The following is a 21,151-nucleotide window of genomic DNA, read 5'->3' as shown; positions in this document are numbered from 1 at the left end:
GGAGTTGTATCCAGGGCTCTGAACAGAAGCCAGGATGTGAGACACAAAGCAGAACGGGAAATAGAAAAAGCATGTAAAAAGGGCAATGTTATGACAGAGATGGAGGCTTTCAATTTACTGTCACAACCACGGAGTCGGCAGTGCAGCAGATTCGGCAATTGCTCTTGTGAATATGCACGTGTCAGCTAATTATCATTTCATTGTGATAGTATTTAACCCCATTCATTCCATCGCAGTGTTTGTAGAGACCTGGACGCAGCTACTGTTATCTGCATTCCGCCTTGCCTGAGAAATTGGACTGTCGAGTCAACTGACTCTGGAGACTAATGGCGTTCATTTTATTTTTAGTTGTTCTTTCCAGCCGCGGTGTAGGCTTCGCTTTCCGTTCTGGGTCAATGGCCCTGTTTGGCCTAGCGTTTATTGCTTTCTTTTTTCCTTTAACATTGTTCGCATCAAAACCTGTGAACTATCGACCTGCTTCAGTGTCTCTCACTCCGCCACTTGGGCCATGTCCGAACCTGGTGACATATACTGGTGCACTGGAAAATTAGGTTGGTGCTGGATCCCAAGAGAGGGAATTTGTAGAATGCCTATGCGATGGCTTTTTAGAGCAGCTCATGGTTAAGCCCGCTAGGGGAAAGGCAACTCTGGATTTGGTGCTGTGTAATCATTGATTGGGGAGCTTAAGGTAAAGGAGTATTTAGGAGACAGTGTTTGAGAGGGAGAAGATAAAGTCAGATGTATCAGTATTACAGTGGAGCAAAGGGAATTATCGAGGCATGAGAGAGGAGCTGGCCAAAGTTGATTGAAAAGGGACACTCTCAGAGAATACCGCAGAACAGCAATAGCTGGAGTTACTGAGGCAGTTCAGAAGGCACAGGATAGATGCATCACTAAGATAAAGAAGTATTCTAAAGGGAGGTTGAGGCAATCGTGGCTGACAAGGGAAGTCAAAGACGGCATACAAGCAAAAGAGATACCATAATATAGCAAAATTGAGTGGGAAGTTAGAGGATTGGGAAGCTTTTAAACAACAACAGAAGGCAACTAAAAAGCCATAAGGAGTGAAAAGATAACATATGAATGTTAGCCAACCAATAATATAAAAGAGGATACTAGAAGTATTTTTAGATACATAAAGAGTAAAAGAGAGGCAAGAATTGATATTGGACCACTGGAAAATGATGCTGGATATGGGGGAAGCAACAGTGGCTGTGCCTCTGGCACAGAGTCTGGCCCTGTGGCTCAGAAGGGTGGGGAAAGGAAGAGGATGGCAGCGGTGATAGGGGACTCTATAGTTAGGGGGTCAGACAGGCGATTCTGTGGATGCAGGAAAGAAACGCAGATGGTTGTTTGCCTCCCAGGTGCCAGGGTCCGGGATGTTTCTGATCGCGTCCACGATATCTTGAAGAGGGAGGGAGAACAGCCAGAGGTCGTGGTACATATTGGTACCAATGACATAAGCAGGAAAAGGGAGGAGGTCCTGAAAAAAAAAGACTACAGGGAGTTAGGAAAGATGTTGAGAAGCAGGATCTCAAAGGTAGTAATCTTAGGATTACTGCCTGTGCCATGTGACAGTGAGTTTAGGAATAGAATAAAGTGGAGGTTAAATGCGTGGCTGAGGGATTGGAGCAGGGGGCAAGGATTCAGATTTCTGGATCATTGGGACCTCCTCTGGAGAAGGTGTGACCTGTACAAAAAGGACGGGTTGCACTTGAATCTGAAGGGGACCAACATCCTGGTGGGAAGATTTGCTAAGGCTATTGGGGAGAGTTTAAACTAGAATTGCTGGGAGGTGGGGACTGAACTGAAGTGACAGAGGAAAGGGAGGTTGGCTCACAAATAGAGAAAGCTTGGAGACAATGCGAAAGGGAGGATAGGCAGGTGATAGAGAAGGGACGCGCTCAGTCCGATGGTTTGAGATGTGTCTATTTTAATGCAAGGAGTATCATGAATAAAGCAGATGAGCTTAGAGCATGGATCAGCACATGGAGCTATGATGTTGTGGCCATTACAGAGACTTGGATGGCTCAGGGGCAGGAATGGCTACTTCGAGTGCCAGGCTTTAGATGTTTCAGAAAGGACAGGGAGGGAGGCAAAAGAGGTGGGGGCATGGCACTGTTGATCAGAGATAGTGTCATGGCTGCAGAAAAGGAGGAAGTCATGGAGGGGTTGTCTACGGAGTCTCTGTGGGTGGAAGTTAGGAACAGGAAGGGGTCAATAACTGCTGGGAGTTTTTTATAGACCAACTACTTGTAATAATAACAGGGACATCGAGGAGCAGATAGCGAGACAGATTCTGGAAAGGAGTACTAATAACAGGGTTGTTGTAGTGGGAAATTTTAATATGTGGAAATTTTAATTTCCCACATATTGATTGGCATCTCTCTAGAGCAAAGGGTTTAGATGGGGTAGAGTTTGTTAGGTGTGTTCAGGAATGTTTCTTGACACAATATGTAGATAAGCCTACAAGAGGAGAGGCTGTACTTGATCTGGTATTGGGAAATGAACCTGATCAGGTGTCAGTCTCTCAATGGGAGAGCCCTTTGGAGACAATGATCACAATTCTATCTCCTTTACCATAGCATTGGAGAGGGATAGGAGCAGACAAGTTAGGGAAACATTTAATTGGAATAAAAGGTAATATGAGGCAATCAAGCAGGAACTTGGAAGCATAAATTGGAAACAGATGTTCCTAGGGAAATGTACGGAAGAAATGTGGCAAATGTTCAGGGGATATTTGCGTGAGGTTCTGAGTAGGTACACTCCAATGGGACATGGAAAGGATGGTAGGGTACAAGATCCATGGTATACAAAGGCTGTTGTAAATTTAGTCAAGAAGAAAATGATTCGATGGATCTCCGACCCAACGCTGAAGCTTGGTCTCCTATTGACTTCTTTATGATTTTGACATAATGATGGCGCCTCATTGCAGCGTTAGAATGAAAGAGAAAGAAACAGGAGGAGGAAATTAATCCCTCTAGTCTGCTCTGCTCATTGATAAGATCATAGCTCTTCTTCTACCTGAGATCCATTTTCCTGCATTAACCACAAATCAGAGTATTTTGAGTATTTTTCTACACCGTACAATATACAATATTGATTTTGTATTTTGTTATTGAAGCCTACATCCAATGAATGGGTGAACTTAGTCTTCACCTGTGAAGTTGACTGGTTTCAGGATGAATCAGTGGCTCTTTTGATTTAAGGCTATCATGCATAATTAAGCTGACCCATCAATTCACCAAAAACTACACCACAAGTGAAGATCAGCTTCAACTCTATGCCCATGGGTTAACGTTGGCAGCTTGGCCTTCATGCAAGTTGTTGAATCCATCTTCCATTATCCTCCTCTTTCATGAATCAGACGGTCTGACAGTGTAAATCTCTTTTTTTCTAGAGGCTGGGTGTCGGACATTGTGGTGTTGGGGCCAATATCAAAGTACAGACCGGCTGGTGAGGAGGACCAATGCAGTGAAGGTGGGTGTGGAAAGCTCCAATAGAGAACAGTATAATCAATAGACTGAGACAATTAAAACGTAAATGGTATGACACAACAATTTTTAACAATTAACACTGAATAAAGGTGGTTGTCCATTACATCCAACAATGTGCAGGAGAAGTTTAAAAGTGGAAAAACTGTTGCACTGGGGCAGTTCACTCTCTCAGCCTCAGAAGCCTGGTTCCAGTGGAATGAACAAGCGTCACGAACTGGGGTCTATCTTGGATACAGTGGATGACGATGACATCGTCTGTGCCTTGTCACGCCCTTAGCTTCCCATGGAGCATTGCAGTACCTCAATTGCAGTGCAGCAACTCATTAGTAAGGCCAGCGATGTTGTGGGGGTGGAACTGGACTCTGACGGTGGTGTCTGAAAAGAGGATGCTGTCCAAGTTGCATGCCATCTTGGACAATGACTCCCATCCACTCCATAATGTACTGGTTAGGCACAGGAGTACATTCAGCCAGAGACTCATTCCACCGAGATGTAACACTGAGCGTCATAGGAAGTCATTCCTGCCTGTGGCCATCAAACTTTACAACTCCTCCCTTGGAGTGTCAGACACCCTGAGCCAATAGGCTGGTCCTGGACTTATTTCCACTTGGCATGATTAACTTATTACTATTTAATTATTTATGGTTTTATATTGCTATATTTCTTCACTATTCTTGGTTGGTGCAGCTGTAACAAAACCCAATTTCCCTTGGGATCAATAAAGTATGTCTGTCTGTCTATCTGTCTGTACCACCTTCCTGGCCATTGGATCTCACTGTAGATCTCATCCACCCAGTCCGCCAGAGCTGACTTTGCATGCTAGGACAGGCATCTCCCTGTCTCCCCAGGTACTAGGCCATCGGCTACCCTCACCTGGTTTAGCCCACCTGTCGGACCGGTATACCGGGGTGTGGTTTCTGTCACATGCCAACAGCTACTTGGAGCCACAGGTGAGAGAGCTGAGTGTCCAGTGAATGAGCTGCCTGGAATGGACGTGATGGGCCCCCTCACCAAAGGTGCTACCCCTCACAGGACGCCCCATACATGTAACTATGTATTTTAAAATAAGCATTGCCAGCTTTATACTGCATTAAGTGGCAGAACAAATTGAGGTACTCCCTGACTGTGCCAGTGACCTGAGTTCCATCCTAATCTTTGGTGCTGTCTGTGTGGTGTTTGCACATCCTCCATGTGACTATATAATCTTCCCCCAGGTTTCTGCTTCCTGCCGCATTCCAATAATTAGCTCCATTAAACTGTCCTGGTGTGCAGGTAGAATATGGAGAGAGTTGATACAAATATGGGGAGGATAAAATGGGATTAACGTAACTTGATGCCTGCTGGTTGGTGTGGACTCCGTGGATTGAAGGACTATTTCCATGTTTTATGATGGAATAATGAATCTAACCATATGAGTAGAATATTATAAAAATAGTATGTGCCCTACTGAGTGATTTTCTATCTATGATTCTCAGTTCCAAGTAGCAGAAACTTCACGTTCATATTTAAGAAGCGTCTAGTTGTGAGTTGACTTTGGTGGAGAAGCTTTCAGACAAAGCTGACTCTACATGGTGGTTAATGCACCCCTTTTGGGGGTTGTAGATCTACTGGCTGTGGTCTGAGGCTGGGTAGTGGCAGGAACATCAGGAACGAGTTTCTGAGACAGGAAACAGGTAAAATCATCTAGTGAAAAGGGACAGAATTCTCTGCAAATGGAAAGGTATCGAGGTGATAAGTTTCCCTTTTTAGAATTATAAAGGAACTAGATACTTTTAAAGAATTGTCCAATAACTGACAGTTTGAACCTTTTCATCTCATTTGCTATGATGGTGGATTTTCCTGCCTGGTACATGGTTCTCCCATCCCAGGTACCCAAGGTAGATATGGACTTTGGTGACAAAAGAGTTGTTGGCTGTGCAGGATTCTGATGTGCTCACACCCTGCGCTGTGTCATGTGCTCACTCAACGATGAGCATCTTCTCACGAAGTCGATAGTATGGTCGGAGATCATCGTTGTTTCTGCAGTCCATTGTACCCACTGGAGCCTGCCCTGAGGACATTAAAGTGCTGCAGCTGGTAGAGGCACTGCCTACCAGCTCTAGCAGCCTGGGTTCGATACTGACCTCTGCTGCTGTTGTTGTGGAGTCTGCATGTTCTCCCTGTGAATTTGTGGGCTTCTTCTGGGTGCTTTGGCTTCCTCCCACATCCTGAAAATGTGCAGGTTGGGAGGTGAACCGGCCACTGCCTCCGTCCGGTGTGCAGATGAGTATTGAATCTTGGGTAGATTGAATGGAATGTAGGAAAAATTAAATAAAATAAATGTAGAATTTGTGTAAATTGATGTGAATAGTCAATATCTCAGTGTGACTCCACTCTCCATGGACCTATTGTTCAGGAAACAGAAATTCAGGATGTTTGTGGAGAGCTGAATAGTTCAAATTCACTGAAGTGGAAGGCCAACTTTGGATACACTCTTGTCAAAGGGTTCCACCAGTTGGGTTTTCCTCAACTGACATCTGAACAAATTTGTGGACAGTGTTAAGGACTGATCAACATTTCTTGATTTATGAAAGGGCTGTATTCCAGAAGTACTTATCAGCAAGTGAAAAGGTTTCTGCTTCAATGTAAAAACTCTGGTTTATGTTCCAGAACTCATGAATAAAAATACATCGGAAAAGTATCTGAATAACAAAAGTATTAGCATTTAAATCTCAAATTGACATACGAGCGGTGATTGATAAGTTTGTGGCCTAAGGTAGGAGGAGTCAATTTTAGAAAACCCTAGCATATTTATTTTTCAACATAGTTCCCTCCTACATTTACACACTTAGTCCAGCGGTCGTGGAGCATACGGATCTTGGACCTCCAGAAAGTGTCCACAGCAGGGGTGATTGATAAGTTCGTGGCCTAAGGTAGAAGATGAGTTATACAGCTCTCGTTGCATGCACAGGCAGGTCAACGCTTTGAGTGATTATGCAGAAAGTTTGAAGTTAAAAACTCATCTCCTTCTACCTTAGGCCACGAACTTATCGATCACCCATGCTGTGGACACTTTCTGAAGGTCCAAGATCCGTATGCTCCACAACCGCTGGACTAAGTGTGTAAATGTAGGAGGGGACTATGTTGAAAAATAAATGTGCTAGGTTTTCTAAAATTGACTCCTTCTACCTTAGGCCATGAACTTATCAATCACCCCTCGTAATAAAAGCATACACTACCCAGTGTACTAACCTTCTAGCACCCAAGTTGTTACCAGCTTCTCCCCAAGTGTAATAGCTATGTAACTGGTCCTCCACTTTCTTAATCTTATCCACCGACTGTCAGATATGATCAGCCAGGTGAGTGATGTTCCCCGACTCTTGACCAATAACAGCACGGGTGCCACCTTTCTCTGCGAGCAGGTAGTCTGAGGCCATCCGACTCTGCAAGGCAACCATTCAAATAGCCATCCCTTCAGCCGACACTCAAGTCAGCACGTCCTTCGTGGACTTGTTGGCGATGGTCATCTCGTTACCCGGCGTCTCTATGACAGAGGTCACACATATCAGTTCCCGGGATGGTCTGGCTGTTCAGTACTGGGGAAAGGCTATTATCTATTCTGTCTCTGTGATAGGCCTCTTTCTCTTTTTTTTCTTTTTTAAAAATTTTTTTTAAATTAGTTTTTCAAAACATTTTACAAATTAAAAACCCCAAATCCCAATGAGGAGCATTAATACAGTGCAAAATTAAGCATACAATAACAATATGCTACAAAGGAAGAGAATTTAACAAAAAAGCACCTAAATTAAAGACAAGTAAGCTTAGTGTCCTCCCCAAGCCCGACAACACAAGAAAAAAAACAACAACAACTCCAGACCGACCACAACACAATATAAAGAGTATAGGTCAGGACAGTCAAACTCCCAGACTGTGAATACACTTAGCAACAGAGGATAATAATGCCTACTACTAGAAAAAAAAAGGGAACTGAAAGCAAGGGACCGAAAAGAAGAAGAAAAAAAGAAAAAAAAACCCTAGTCAAGAGAAAGGTTTTGAAAGTACTCGATAAAAGGTCCCCAGACCTTATGGAACTTTAGATCCGAATTAAGAACTGAATAATGAATTTTTTCGCAGTCCAAGCAGGCCATAATGTCGTTAAGCCATTGCGCATGAGTGGGTGGGGCAACATCGCTCCATCTAAGGAGGATCAAGCGTCTCGCCAGGAGAGAGGCAAAGGATAGTATTCGGCATTTGGTCGGACCCAGACATAAATCTGTCTCGCCCCAAAAACCAAACAGAGCAATTAAGGGGTTTGGTTCTAGGTGCTGATTCAGAATACCCGATAATGTAGTGAAGACATCTTTCCAGAATTTCTCCAAGCTAGGACAGAGCCAGTACATGTGGATGAGAGAGGCCACGCCCCTCTTGCATTTATCACAGAGCGGACTAATGCCAGGGTAGAATCGAGATAGTTTAGATTTAGACATATGGGCTCTATGAACAGATAGGCCTCTTTCTATGTCGAGCATCACGGGCAGGGTGCTCACCCAGGGCTGTATCTATGGCACTACGTACCCTGGACAGCAGCAGCTAAACCACCCTGTGGGAAGGCCCTGGAGCTGCATATCCCTTAAGTGCCATCCTGTGTTTGGGGAGTGCCCACACTTCACAGAGAATGTTTAATCAAACAACATATTTACAATATTACTCAAATACTACTGATATATTAAATACACAACACCCACCTTCACAGCACCGTTCGGCAACAACACAGTCATTCCAGAATACCACTCCTACTCATGTACTCTGCGTCTCACTGACTAGTTGGGCCTATGTCTGTAATACCACCCACACCGACAGTCCTTTCCCGTCCTTGTCAGCTGTGGAATAGCTTTCAGAGTCAGGACCGTAGGGGTTAAACAAGTTACAAGTAGGGAAATACCAGCTCTTAAAGGACTCACTCCACCGGGGGTCACTAAGTCTGAAGTTCTTTAAGGCCGGAACCATATGATTGGGCGAGGTTGGTTGGAACGGACTATCCTCTCCCTGTTTCACCCAAAGCAGAATGCCAAGGTCAATGGAGCTGGACAAGTTCCCCCAACAGTCTTTTTCCTTACCATTGAAGAGGATTTGTATTAACGGTATGCGGCGTGGGTCGGAGTCCTCATACAAATCCAGAAATCCGATGTGTTGGTTCTGCTTGCATACTCATACCCTATCCACAGGAACATGTGATAGGACCTCCCACCACAGGTAACGTCATCACCACTGTCGTCTGCACCCACCACTTCGCCATTCTGCAATATAGGGAGACACACACTTATACCCTCCCTGGTTAACCTCTGGGTATTTGGACATGTCATTCCTGGTTCCCCCGGTATCGCTACACCCCCCCCCCCCCCACTCTGTGTATTCTATGGTCCGTACATCACAATCTCTCCCCGCCCTGGTGGCCCCTGTGGTTGCTGCACCCGAACCTTCCCCGATTCCCCTTCCAACTCCACCTCCTCCAGCTTCAGAGGGTCTGACACTGTCAACTGGGGACCCAGCTGGACTTGCTGGCCAGGAATCCAACTGATCCACCGCTTGCTGCAGCACACCTAGCCACCCCTGGGGAGCTCAGGTAATAGTTTAACCTGTTGTTAACAACCTATTCATGTATTCAATCAGCCCCGCTGCTCTCAGGTGATATTGGATGTGAAACTTCCATGGACTGCTGGATTCCACGTCCCAACCGTGGATCTTAGCTCCAGCAAATAGTCCAATTGAATTTCCCAGGGGATCCCATACATGGATGACAAGCGCTGTAGCCCTTTTATTTTGTTTTCCTAGTCACTATGGCTACACATACTAACTGCACGTTTACACGTCACTGCCAACAGGACTCCGGAGTACGTGTTGACCATGGTCAGCTCAAACTGCTTTTTATTCCGTCGCGGCAGAGACCCAATAGGTTCTATCTGCCAGATCTGACCAGCTCCTGTACCCCTTTGGGTATGTCCCAAGGGAGCCACTGGCCATCCCTGGGCTTAACTTGTTGGCAGGTCGGGCAGCTTATGGCCATCATTTTGGCCTCGTCATAAGTTAGTGACACCCTTTGAGCCGCCACTCATTTCTTACCCCATCCACCCCTAAGTGCGCCCTCCTCTGGTGTGACAAGGTAACTGCGGTCAGCTATGCCTTCACTGTTAACTTGGAGCATTGTTGAAAATGAGATGGGCTCTGATGCCCAGGTTATTCCTTGCCATTCCATGCACAGATTGGCCTTTAATATCCCTTAGGTTTATTGAGCGGTCAAATGAGAATGGTGTAAGCTGGCAATCACCTGCAGCACGACATCCGAGAAGAAAAGAATCAATCTTTGATTGTCATGATAGTTGAAGCAGCCTCCTCATCCCTTGAAATGAATATGAACAGGGGATGATCTTCCAAAAGAGCAGAGAGTCATTTAAACTCAACACTTGTTGAGGAGAATAGTCGGTTTCTTCAATGATTCATTTTAACTCCTTTGGAAAATGTTCAGATCTTGACTTGTGTCCCACCTGCACCTCCATAAGATGAGCATTATATGGGCTTGCATGCTTCTTGAAGCATTCACACCAGTTATAGCTGACCTTGAACGTATCAGCTCTTTCAGAAGATTCATTATCTGCCTCACATTCTCTTCTTTCCAAAAATATCTTGCTTTCTCCCAGATCACCTTCAAATGTGGTGTTAATTCTGACCTTCCATTCTACAGGCTTTTCATTCCCTCCATTGAGTGCAGTCTTTTGTATAATTAAAGATTGTTTATATTAGTGTTGCCGGAAATTTTAGCAAACTGTTAATATTTAGCCAATGCTCACCTTTCTCACATCAACTAAGTACATCAGGTCTAATATTAACACTTGCAGGTTTCTGTGACTAAGGCTACATCCACACTAGACCGGATAAATCCACTTGTTTTCTGTAGATGTGTCCTGAGCATGCCCAGTAAGAAGACATTTGCCCAAATACCCATTTTAATGTGGATGGAGGTATTTTCAAAAACGCTTGGTGTGGATGCCTATCGTTTTACACGAAGCCGGCGTTTTCAAAATTATCCGATCTAGTGTGGACGTATTAATTGGCAAGGTGGAATTTTCAGATCTGCTGGGCAATTCAATCCCCTTTGACAGACAACACACACGAAATGCTGGTGGAACGCAGCATGCGTTCCATCAGCATTTCGTGTGCGTTGCTTGAATTTCCAGCATCTGCAGATTTCCTTGTGTTTCCACTTTGACAGAATCCAGTTTCTGATGAATCCCAATGACAAGCAGAATCCTGGAGAAAATGCATGGTGGGCAGAGATAGGCCGACTTTCTGTAGTAGTGTAAAAACTTTGCAAATCATGGATATGTACCTTTAAAAAGTCAATGGCAGTATAGAGAAATTTTGTAAATTGAATATTTTCTGTGGAATACCTGTCAACAAAATTGTTATTATATCATGCAACCTCCAGAATGGCGGATGACAAATTAAATGGTTTTGTCCATTTTTCATCCATCATTTTCCCTGTAATTGATAGAAAGTACAGAACTGTATGTGTAGATGATTGGTGTTGAGTTAGGTGTTGACATTTACGATGAATCCTTTGCTGGTAGGAAAGTACCATAGAATTCATCAAATTGTGGTTGTGCTGGAAAGCTGGTGGTGATCAAAGAGCAAGTACTCGTGGTCATGATCAGACTGGCAGGGAGTGGGGATTAGGCACTGGAATTAACCAAGGTTTCTAAAATTGTGATGGAACTTGACAAGTTTATAAGAGTCTGGGTAAAGAGGGTTAAGAGATGACTGTTATTAAACAGCACAGATTTAAGGCAATTTGTAAAGGATCAGAGAAGATCGAGGGAATATTTCTATTGCCTAGATTGTGTTGGGTGTTCTGGAATTCTCTGCTGAAAAGTAATGGATAAGTATTTGAATTGCCATAGCCCTCAGGACCACAGACTTCTGTCCGGCAAGTGGGATTAAGTTTAACTATTGAGATGCCAAGGGACATCATTGGGTCAGCAGCACCTATGGAGGGTAAAGGGCAGTCAGTGTTTTGGGTTGAGACTTTTCATCTGGATCTGAAACGTTGAACCTCTGTTTTCCTCCACAGATGCTGCCCGACCTTTTGAGTCCCTCCAGCATTTCCGTCTATCACTCCACATCCCAGCGTCTACAGCTCCATTAAGTCTAATCAACTCTTTCTCAGTCAACATCAATATAACAGGCCAAATGTACTTCTAATCCGTAAAGTCCAATCATTCCAATGTTAGAAAAGGGGACGGGGGAAAATGAATGAAAAAAAACTCCTGAAAAATTTTCCAGTTTCTTGCTATAGTTTGGAATTGTGTTTGGTACTTGTTCAAAGTTCAAAATCCAAATTTCCGGCACATGTTTCCTGCAGCCGAGACCCTTTGCAGTGTGTGATTGAACTACCACCCCTGGCCTTGCATTGTATTGTCTATGTGCACTACACTTATCTCTTTAACAATTTATCCTGCATTCTGTTATCATTTTACCTTGTATTATGTCAATGGACTTTCGCAATGAACTGATCTAGATAAGCTTTTCATTGTATTTTGGTGAAGTCACTGATGCGCTCAGTGTGAAGGCAGGCTGGCACTGGCTGACTACCGCACCCGCTCTGGGGCTGGTGAGACAGCTGAAAGCAAACTTCTGTTTGGTTCCCATCCATACAGGGCTAATAGTGCCGGGAGAAACTCTGCCCGCTGAGAGATTCAAAGTGATGTCTCAATGCTCGGAGTGTGTTTGTAGAGTGTAATGGTAATAAAATGCTCCTGTTTTCTCCTTCTGCCAGTGGCTGTATGCGTCACATTTCCCCCAACCTTCGATGCTTATTCCTCAGCCGATAACCAGGCTGTCATATCCTTTCTACACCGTCAGGCCACAGATTCACGGTAAGGGAAAACCATTGGAAACAATGACGCTCTCTAGAACTTACTGCAGGTGAATAATTAATGCATCTAAATCATTATCGTCTGCTCATTGTTTTAAAAATACCAGCACTGACCTACTTGTTTAATTTTGAACAGAGATGAGGAGGAAGTTCTTTAGGCAGGGGGTGATGAACATGTGGAAATCGTTGCCAAAGGCAGTTGTGGGGGCCAGGTCACTGGGTACATTTAAGGTGAAGGTTGATAGGTTCTTGATTAGTCAGGGCATGAAGAGTTATGGAGAGAAGACAAGAGAATGGGGTTTAAAGGGATAATAAATCAGCCAAGATGAAATGGCGGAGCGGACTCGATGGGTGGACTGACCTAATTCTGCTCCTATGTCTTATGGTCTTAATTGAATTAATTCCACATTTAATCACACGGACAATGGGTAACGTGTATTATAAATTGGATGGCTGGTATCGTTAATCTCATTTCATACTATAATGTAGATAAAACTGGGGAATACACATCACAGATATAATATGAATAAGATCACTTCAGAAGGATGAAGTAATATTTGAGTCGTTTGAGATGTGATGTGCTTTTTGCACGCTACACAAACTAATAGTTTCTAAGTTCTCCACCACTGGGGGTTTTCTCAGATCATTTCTTGCTCTCTTCAACACTGATTAAGCATGATTGATGAAGATGTTGAACTATTCTGCTTCCCCTTTCCTTTCTTCCTCATTTCTTCTTCTTCCTCCTTGTCCTTCTTCCCTCCTCCGCATTCCTCCTTCTCCTGTTTTATCCCTATCCTTTCTTTTTCCTCATTTTTCTTCTCTAACTCGTCCATTTCCCTCAGAGCATTTGATGGCTCTGGGCCTGTGCTCACTGGAATTCAGAAGAGTGAGGGTTGACCTCATTGAAACCTATCGACCGTTGAAAGGCTTCGATAGAGTGGATGTAGAGTCGATGTTTCCTGGGGTGGGGGAGTCTAAGACTTGGGGGCACAGCCTCAGAATACAGGGGCTTCCCTTTAGCCGGAAAGTGGTGATTCTGTGGAATTCATTGCCGCAGGCGGCTGTGGAGGCCAATGTATATTTAAGGCAGAGGATGATAGATTCTTGATTGGTCCGAGCGCGAAAGGGATACGGGGAGAAGGCAGGAGATTGGAGCTGAGAGGGAAAATGAATCAGACATGATGGAATAGTGGAGCAAACTCGATGGGCCAAATGGCCTAATTCTGCTCCTATATCTTATGTTCTTATGGTACGATCGGAGCTGGGTGGTGGGTAGTGCGTGACATTCACATTGCTGCAGTGGGAAGATGTAGGGATACTAGTGCTGCTGGCTGAGGAATCAGAGACTAGAATTAGAAATAAGTCCTTCAGGGTTATAGAATCTTTTATATTCATTCAGAGAGTTGTTGAGTGAATGCTTGGCCGCGTGACCTTACACCTCTTTTAATGGCTTCAACGAGGGGGTGGGATTGTCACGCGCGGACTGCGATCTTTTCATTATATCAAAGGCTCAATATTAAAAACAGTGTGGTGGAAAAGTGTCGAAGGAACCTCATATCTAACTTCACTGGAGCTCCTGTCGATCGCGCAGGTGTCCATGGGAATTTGATATATCCGAATCTGATGATCTGACAAGGCTAAAAACAAAATCAAAGCAAGTTTTAAGTGAGCCATCAAAACAGTGTGGCAGTTAGCAGAGCAGAGAGCTGAGGGATTCATGATATCCCTGTCGTCATGGCGAAGTCTTCCGGCCATTACTGTCTTTCAAGGAAAGTACTAGGAACCAAAAGAAGTCTTAGATGGAACGTACGTCACTGATCAGAGAATTCTTTGCTTGGTACCAATGGTCCCGGTCACTGGCGGCCAGTTGTCCGTTATTTATAAATTGGTGGAGCTGTTGATTTCCTGTTTGGCCATTTATCTTACATTCAGGGTCATTCCTCACCTTGCAATCAGGTGTTTGCTCCTATTTAACAGCAGATGGAGCCTTCATACATGTCCCCAAAGACCCCTATCTCTAGCTCCAACCTCTGACCAGGTTTCCACTAATCTGAGCACAGCAGCACACAAGATAGTGCAGGAACTCAGTGGGTCAAGGAGCTTCCATGGAAGGAAAAGGACAATCAATGTCTTGGGTTAGTCCACACATCTATGGTTTCCTGTGTCTCCACCTCATCTGCCCCCTTCTCAGTTTCAGACCACACCATCAGCTCCAAATCATAGGGCCTCTCCTAGACTCCTGATGGAGGTTCTTCTTCCTCTATCTTTTTTTATGGCCGCTGGCCGCCCAACTTTAAGGTGCATTACCGCCACCAACTCCTCTGTGCTTTTCCTCTGTGCTTAACACCATCCAGCCCAAGATCTTAAGGCACAAACTAACGGAGATGGGAGTAGACTCTCACATGGTGGATTGGATAGTGGACTACTTGACAGATAGACCTCAATATGTGCGGTTGGGAGACTGTAGGTCTGACACGGTGGTCAGCAGCACAGGAGCGCCGCAGGGAACCGTACTCTCTCCGGTCCTGTTCACCCTGTACACATCAGACTTCCAATATAACTCAGAGTCCTGCCATGTGCAGAAGTTCACTGATGACACGGCCATAGTGGGGTGTGTCAGGAATGGACAGGAGGAGGAGTATAGGAAACTGATACAGGACTTTGTGATATGGTGCAACTCAAACTACCTGCGTCTCAATATCACCAAGACCAAGGAGATGGTGGTGGACTTTAGGAGATCTAGGCCTCATATGGAGCCAGTGATCATTAATGGAGAATGTGTGGAGCAGGTTAAGACCTACAAGTATCTGGGAGTACAGTTAGATGAGAAGCTAGACTGGACTGCCAACACAGATGCCTTGTGCAGGAAGGCACAGAGTCGACTGTACTTCCTTAGAAGGTTGGCGTCATTCAATGTCTGTAGTGAGATGCTGAAGATGTTCTATAGGTCAGTTGTGGAGATCGCCCTCTTCTTTGTGGTGGCGTGTTGGGGAGGAAGCATTAAGAAGAGGGATGCCTCACGTCTTAATAAGCTGGTAAGGAAGGCGGGCTCTGTCGTGGGCAAAGTACTGGAGAGTTTAACATCGGTAGCTGAGCGAAGGGCGCTGAGTAGGTTACGGTCAATTATGGAAAACTCTGAACATCCTCTACATAGCACCATCCAGAGACAGAGAAGCAGTTTCAGCGACAGGTTACTATCGATGCAATGCTCCTCAGACAGGATGAAGAGGTCAATACTCCCCAATGCCATTAGGCTTTACAATTCAACCGCCAGGACTTAAGAACTTTTTAAAAGCTATTATTAATGCTTTTTGAGATAGTGATTTAGATGCATATCATATTTTTTACTGAGTTAAGTATTGTATGTAATTAGTTTTGCTACAACAAGTGTATGGGACATTGGAAAAAAGTTGAATTTCCCCATGGGGATGAATAAAGTATCTATCTATCTATCTATCTAATATCATCTTCCAAACATAAAACCGCACCCAGTGTCATTAAATGCGCTAAGGACTTCTCACACCTTAAATTAGCGCTGAAGATGTCTTGTAATTGCTTGCCAGCCCGAGAACAGCACCATGGCTGGCCTGCTCCCTCCTCCCCTCCAGCCTACTGGACTCTTGGGCGTTCCAACATGCAATCACTTCCGGGATCACAGGGCACACCGTAGTGTTACTCTCTAAAGCTCCAAATCTTCTTTGTGATTAAAAAATGGGGGGGGGGGGGTGGATTTGTGGGGACAATATTCCAGCATTGATTGATAAGGGTATAATGACCGCCACAGAAAGAGGGTAGGGCGAGTCACTGGCCAGGCCATTTGCTGCAATTCAAAAGTTCAAAGGTCCAATTTACTGTCAGAGAAATGCATACAATGTACATCCTGAAATGCTTTTTCTTCGCAAACATCCTCGAAAACAGAGAAGTGCCTCAAAGAATGAATGCGAGAACCCCAAAGCCCCTCCCCAGTTCCCAGTAAGCGGCAGCGAGCAATGATACCCCCCCCACCAGCAAAAAAGTGCTTCAGTACCGTCACCAAGCCCAATCGTGTGCTAAGCAATAGCAAAGACACAGACCAACGTTACCCTAAAGGCTTCGCATGTTATCCAACACTTGACAAACCACAGTTTCTCTCTCTCCCTAATAAGGGAGAGGGAGGTGCCCCCCCATTTTCACCGCCAGCGGGAGACATAACAACGGCCGATGTTAAAAGTCCATTTCGTCACTTTTTCCGAGCTCTGTGTCTGAAGATTGGGAGAGGGAGATAAGGGAGAGGGAGGTATCCCCCCATTTTCACCGCCAGCGGGAGACATAACAACGACCGATGTTAAAAGTCCATTTCGTCACTTTTTCCGAGCTCTGTGCCTGAAGATTGCAAAGACCTCGGGTCTTCGGGCCCACAGCGAAAGATTTTCCAGCCTCCCCGACAACACACGGGTCTCCTGCCGCGACACTGACCCTCGATCCGCCCGTCTCCAGAGCCCCGAGATCCTGGGCTTCCGAACACGAGCGAGACTCTCAGGCCCAACCCTTGGCATGTCGAATAGCGACCGGTCTTGGAACCCCGAGAACGGGTCCCATTTCTCCAAAGAACCAAAGCCTGTGTATAACTCCAGGTCAGGGTCTTCAAAAGAACCCTGAAAGGGAAAAATAAAGATATTAAAGGTGGAAATAGAGCTGTTTCTGAAGATGCAAGCACAGGAGTCACCATTAGGCGCCATTAACCCTCCCGAGATAATCCAAGTGAGAAGGTTAAATAAGGCTCTGAGTGAATACCCTGATGTATTGGAAACCAGCTGTAGCCAAAAACACACGTCAATCACTCCTTCTCTGCTATTCACTTTCAACAAAGCATCACTCCCTCCTTGATGCCCATTTCAAACCAGCCGATGGAGTCTCTTTCAGTTACCACATCTCTCCCTTCCTCTCCAGCCAAAAGCAACTTGAAACGGTTGACTCTACATCCTTCCGTGTCCCATCTAGCCAGCAGCTGCCTCCACTTCCAAGTCATCCCGATGGAGGTTTGCCTATTTGATAAAGATGATGCCGTGGCTGGCTGTAATCACTAGCCCGGTAGCATCCACCGTGGGAGATCATAATGAACCAGGAGATGTTGGGTTGGGGCTTATTGGTGGGGGGAGGGGTTGGCTGGGTGATGACCATCTGCGGCAGGGGATGGACACGAGGGGAGGAGGAAGGGAAGTGAGATAGCAGGCACTCATTTGCATGTTTCTCCTGTGACCGTGTAGGTGGGTTTCCTCCCGTCCCCCAAAACTGTGTGCGTTGGCAGGTTAATCGGCAAATCGCACTTCGTGTGAAAGCGAGTCGCAGAATCTGAAAGGAATTGACAGAATGCGGGGGGACTAACGAGTGTTCGGTTTCAATAGGTACATTTAATGTCAGAGAAATGTATGCAATATACATCCTGAGATCCTTTTTCTTCGAAACCAGCCACGAAAACAGAGGAGTGCCCCCAACGAATGAATGACAGTCAAAGCCCACCCCCCAACTCACCCCTCCCACACACGAGCAGCGCCAAGACAACGACCCCCCCCCCCACCCACCAGCAAAAACGCATCGGCGCCCCTCAGCGAGCTCTCAAGCGTGCAGCAAAGCATCAATAAAAATACAGACTTGCAGTGCCCCAAAGACTTCTCATTCACCCAGTATTCTACACACCACAGGCTCTCTCCTCTCCCTCTCCCCCTAGTAAGGGAAAAGGAGGTGACCCCGTTTCAGCCGTTAGAGTAGGGTTGGTGTAGAAATGGACTCTTGATGGCAGTGCAGCCTAGATGGTTCCAAGGTTCTGTTTCTGTGCCACGTCTATATAACTCTATGGTAACGGCTCTATATTCTCAGTACTACAGACTCCACCCTGGTTAAACAAGGACTTTCTTTGTCTTCCAAATCAGCGTACCTTCCTCGCCTTCCTCTCCTGTACCGCGCTGATCCAGCAGATAGGCTGGCACTGCGGGGCACCGCGGCTCACGTAGTTGGGCAAGGCTTGCCACAGATCTGGAAAAGAACAGGTAAAACACAACAATACCATTCGCATTGTATGATATTCCACACCTGCAAGGTGTGTACCAAACGCCAAGTCACACTCGGTCAGAAAAATTAAACTTTTTGTCGTTAGCATTTTAAGTTGTTGCAGTGACCCATAAAAATGGACGAGGTGGTGTGGACGAAATCAGTGAGGGCCACTTAGAGGATATGAAACCGAAGCTAGAACCCACGGCCTCCTCCACGGCCATGTTGAGGCCGTCCTCAGGTTGGAGGAGCAACATCTCATATTCCATCTGAGTAGCTTCCAACCTGATGGCGTGAACATCCATTTCTCCTTCCAGTAAAAGAAAACTCCCTCCCCTTCCCCTCTTCTATTCTCCACTCTGGACTTTTACCTCTTCACACTTGCCTACCATCCCCCCCCCACCCCCCCGGTCCCTTCCTCCTATAGTCTGTCCTCCTCTCCGATCAGACTCCTTCGCCTCCAGCCCTTTATCTTTCCCAACCACCTCTCACCTTCCTGCATCCTCCTTCCCCACCCCCAACCCTTTTATTCTGGCATCTTCCCCCTTCTTTCTCAGTCCTGATGAAGGGTCTTGACCTGGATAGTCGACTGTTTATTCATCTCCATAGATGCTGAGTTCCTCCAGTGTTTTCAGTGTGTTGCTAAAGGCTAAAGTTTGTTACGTTAACTAATCAGTTACCATTTTCTCCCTTAAAAACAGGAGTTCAAAAAAGCTATAGGACTAGTTACAAACAGAAAATGCTGCAGGAACTCAGCAGATCAAGGGCTGCTGATTACTTAAGTTTGTTTGCGTTGTGTTTAATTAACTAAACAACGTGGGCTAATAAAAAGTAACTTTCTAAACAGGGTCCACATTTGTTTTTTGGGAAGGTTGCTTGAGAATGTATTGGCTGGCTTTATTTGACGATTCCTGTCAGGGTGCTTGGACATAAAAGAAGGAGTGGGATTGAGACCTGCAAATTAAATAAATGTGCCTGAATTCCTCATATATAAGGTCTGTAACTTGAACACATTGGACGTTTCAGGATAGAGATTGTGTGCTTGTGTTTGTAAAGATGTTCACCGTTTGGTCATGTTCCACGATTTGAGAGCTGTTTTCAATCTTTAAACCTGTCCAATGTTCATACGATATTGGAGCAGAATTAGGCCATTTGGCCCATTGAGTCTGCTCCGCCATTTCATCATGGCCGATCAATTTTACCCTCAGCCCCAGTCTCCTGCTTCTCCGTCTCCCTTCATGCGCTGACTAATCAAGATTTTATCAACCTCTGCCTTAAATATACCCAATGACTTGGCCTCCACAGCTGGCTGTGGCAACGAATTCCACATATTCACCACTCTCTGACTAAAGAAATTCCTCCTCACCTCCGTTCTAAAAGGATGTCCCTCTATTCTGAGGCTGTGTCCTTCCAGTAATTGATGATGAACTCTTCACCAGAGCAATCAGCTGACCACTGCAAAGCAGAAGTGATGTTAATCTCCCTGGGGGTAGGACTTCAAAATGTTTTAAAACAGTGCCCCAACACATGTGAACATATACTCATTGCTTCAAAGGTCCAAAGGTTCATTTATTATCAAAGTACACAACTCTGAAATTCTTCTTCTCCAGATAGCCACGAAACCAACACAGAAACGAACGGCAGCACAATCATCAAACTCCTAATCCCTCCTCCCCACGCAAAAAAATGAACAAAAACGGAACAGGCACTTCGACCCACAAAACCCCCTTCCCTGCACGCAAAAGAACGGGAAAGATTGGGCAAAAACACAGAATATAAAAATTATAAGACTGAGAGAAGTCCATATCCAAAACCTGGTAACATCACTAAACTAACGAGTGATTCCCCAGGTCATGTGTTATGTGCACTGGGGAAATGGAAAGACTTCGTTCCAAGTGAATTTAGGCTGTGATTCACGACCACGGTGGGCAAATGAGAGCATTTCATTAGCCCAGTGAGTACTCTACCTCTACGTGAGTCACAGTCTGAACCCAATACATTACCCCCAGGATAACTGGGACAATACACGCATTGAATTCCGTTTGTGAACTCCAAGGTAAGTTTGAATATACACCAGGCACGCTTCAGTCACAGATACACAGATGAAGTGGGTGAAGTTCTGAAGAAATCCTTGGTGTTAAACACTGCATGCTTGGCAGCTGCAGCTGGACTCTGTTGTGTTTTGCAGACGGTGACCACTGTCATTTCAATGTTTCAGCATCAACGCTAGGGCCCTGTGCCTATTTCAACAGAGCAACACCCATCGTTAGACGTGGTTGCCCTGGATACGTGAATACAGGGCCAAGAAGAGAGAAAGGGCAAGAATTGGAACATCCTCAACCATCTTAAAAACTCCAGCGCACTAATATACCTGAGGAGCATATTTCAGTAATAATAGGTATTAAGAAGCAAGGCTCATACATAAATTAAACTTTATTACAACAGTGTACAATGTCTCCTGTTTATTTCAATAAGGTTAACAGTTTGGATCCATCTAATCAACCGCTTTTGCTATATCCCACCTGCCAAAAAAAATTGTATCATGCTGCATGTTATTATACTTTATTATCACTGATGGCCATTCAGCCCATCGAGTCTATGCTAACTCACAGAGCTACCCAACCGATCCTATTCCACAACAGGTTTCCTTGTAACTTATTCTCTCTCACGTGCTCTTCAAAGACATTTGGACAGGAACGTGGGCAGGGAAGATTTAGAG

At 45.2% G+C, this 21,151-nt stretch overlaps 1 protein-coding gene across 1 annotated transcript in view; it reads left to right on the top strand.

The window, feature by feature from the left end:
- LOC140730084 (uncharacterized) overlaps positions 1–20,835 on the top strand; it is a 28,321-nt gene extending 7,486 nt beyond the window's left edge. Inside the window, exons 3-6 of the mRNA XM_073050221.1 lie at positions 3,401–3,480; positions 12,307–12,406; positions 18,315–18,431; positions 20,651–20,835. Coding sequence (XP_072906322.1) covers positions 3,401–3,480; positions 12,307–12,406; positions 18,315–18,431; positions 20,651–20,781 — 428 coding nt within the window. The 3' untranslated portion in view covers positions 20,782–20,835. The remainder of the gene's footprint in view (positions 1–3,400; positions 3,481–12,306; positions 12,407–18,314; positions 18,432–20,650) is intronic.
- The last annotated feature ends 316 nt before the right edge of the window (positions 20,836–21,151 follow it).

This window comes from Hemitrygon akajei, chromosome 7 (genome assembly GCF_048418815.1).
Source record: "Hemitrygon akajei chromosome 7, sHemAka1.3, whole genome shotgun sequence".
NCBI lineage: Eukaryota > Metazoa > Chordata > Chondrichthyes > Myliobatiformes > Dasyatidae > Hemitrygon > Hemitrygon akajei.
This window is presented reverse-complemented; position numbering and strand designations above follow the sequence as displayed.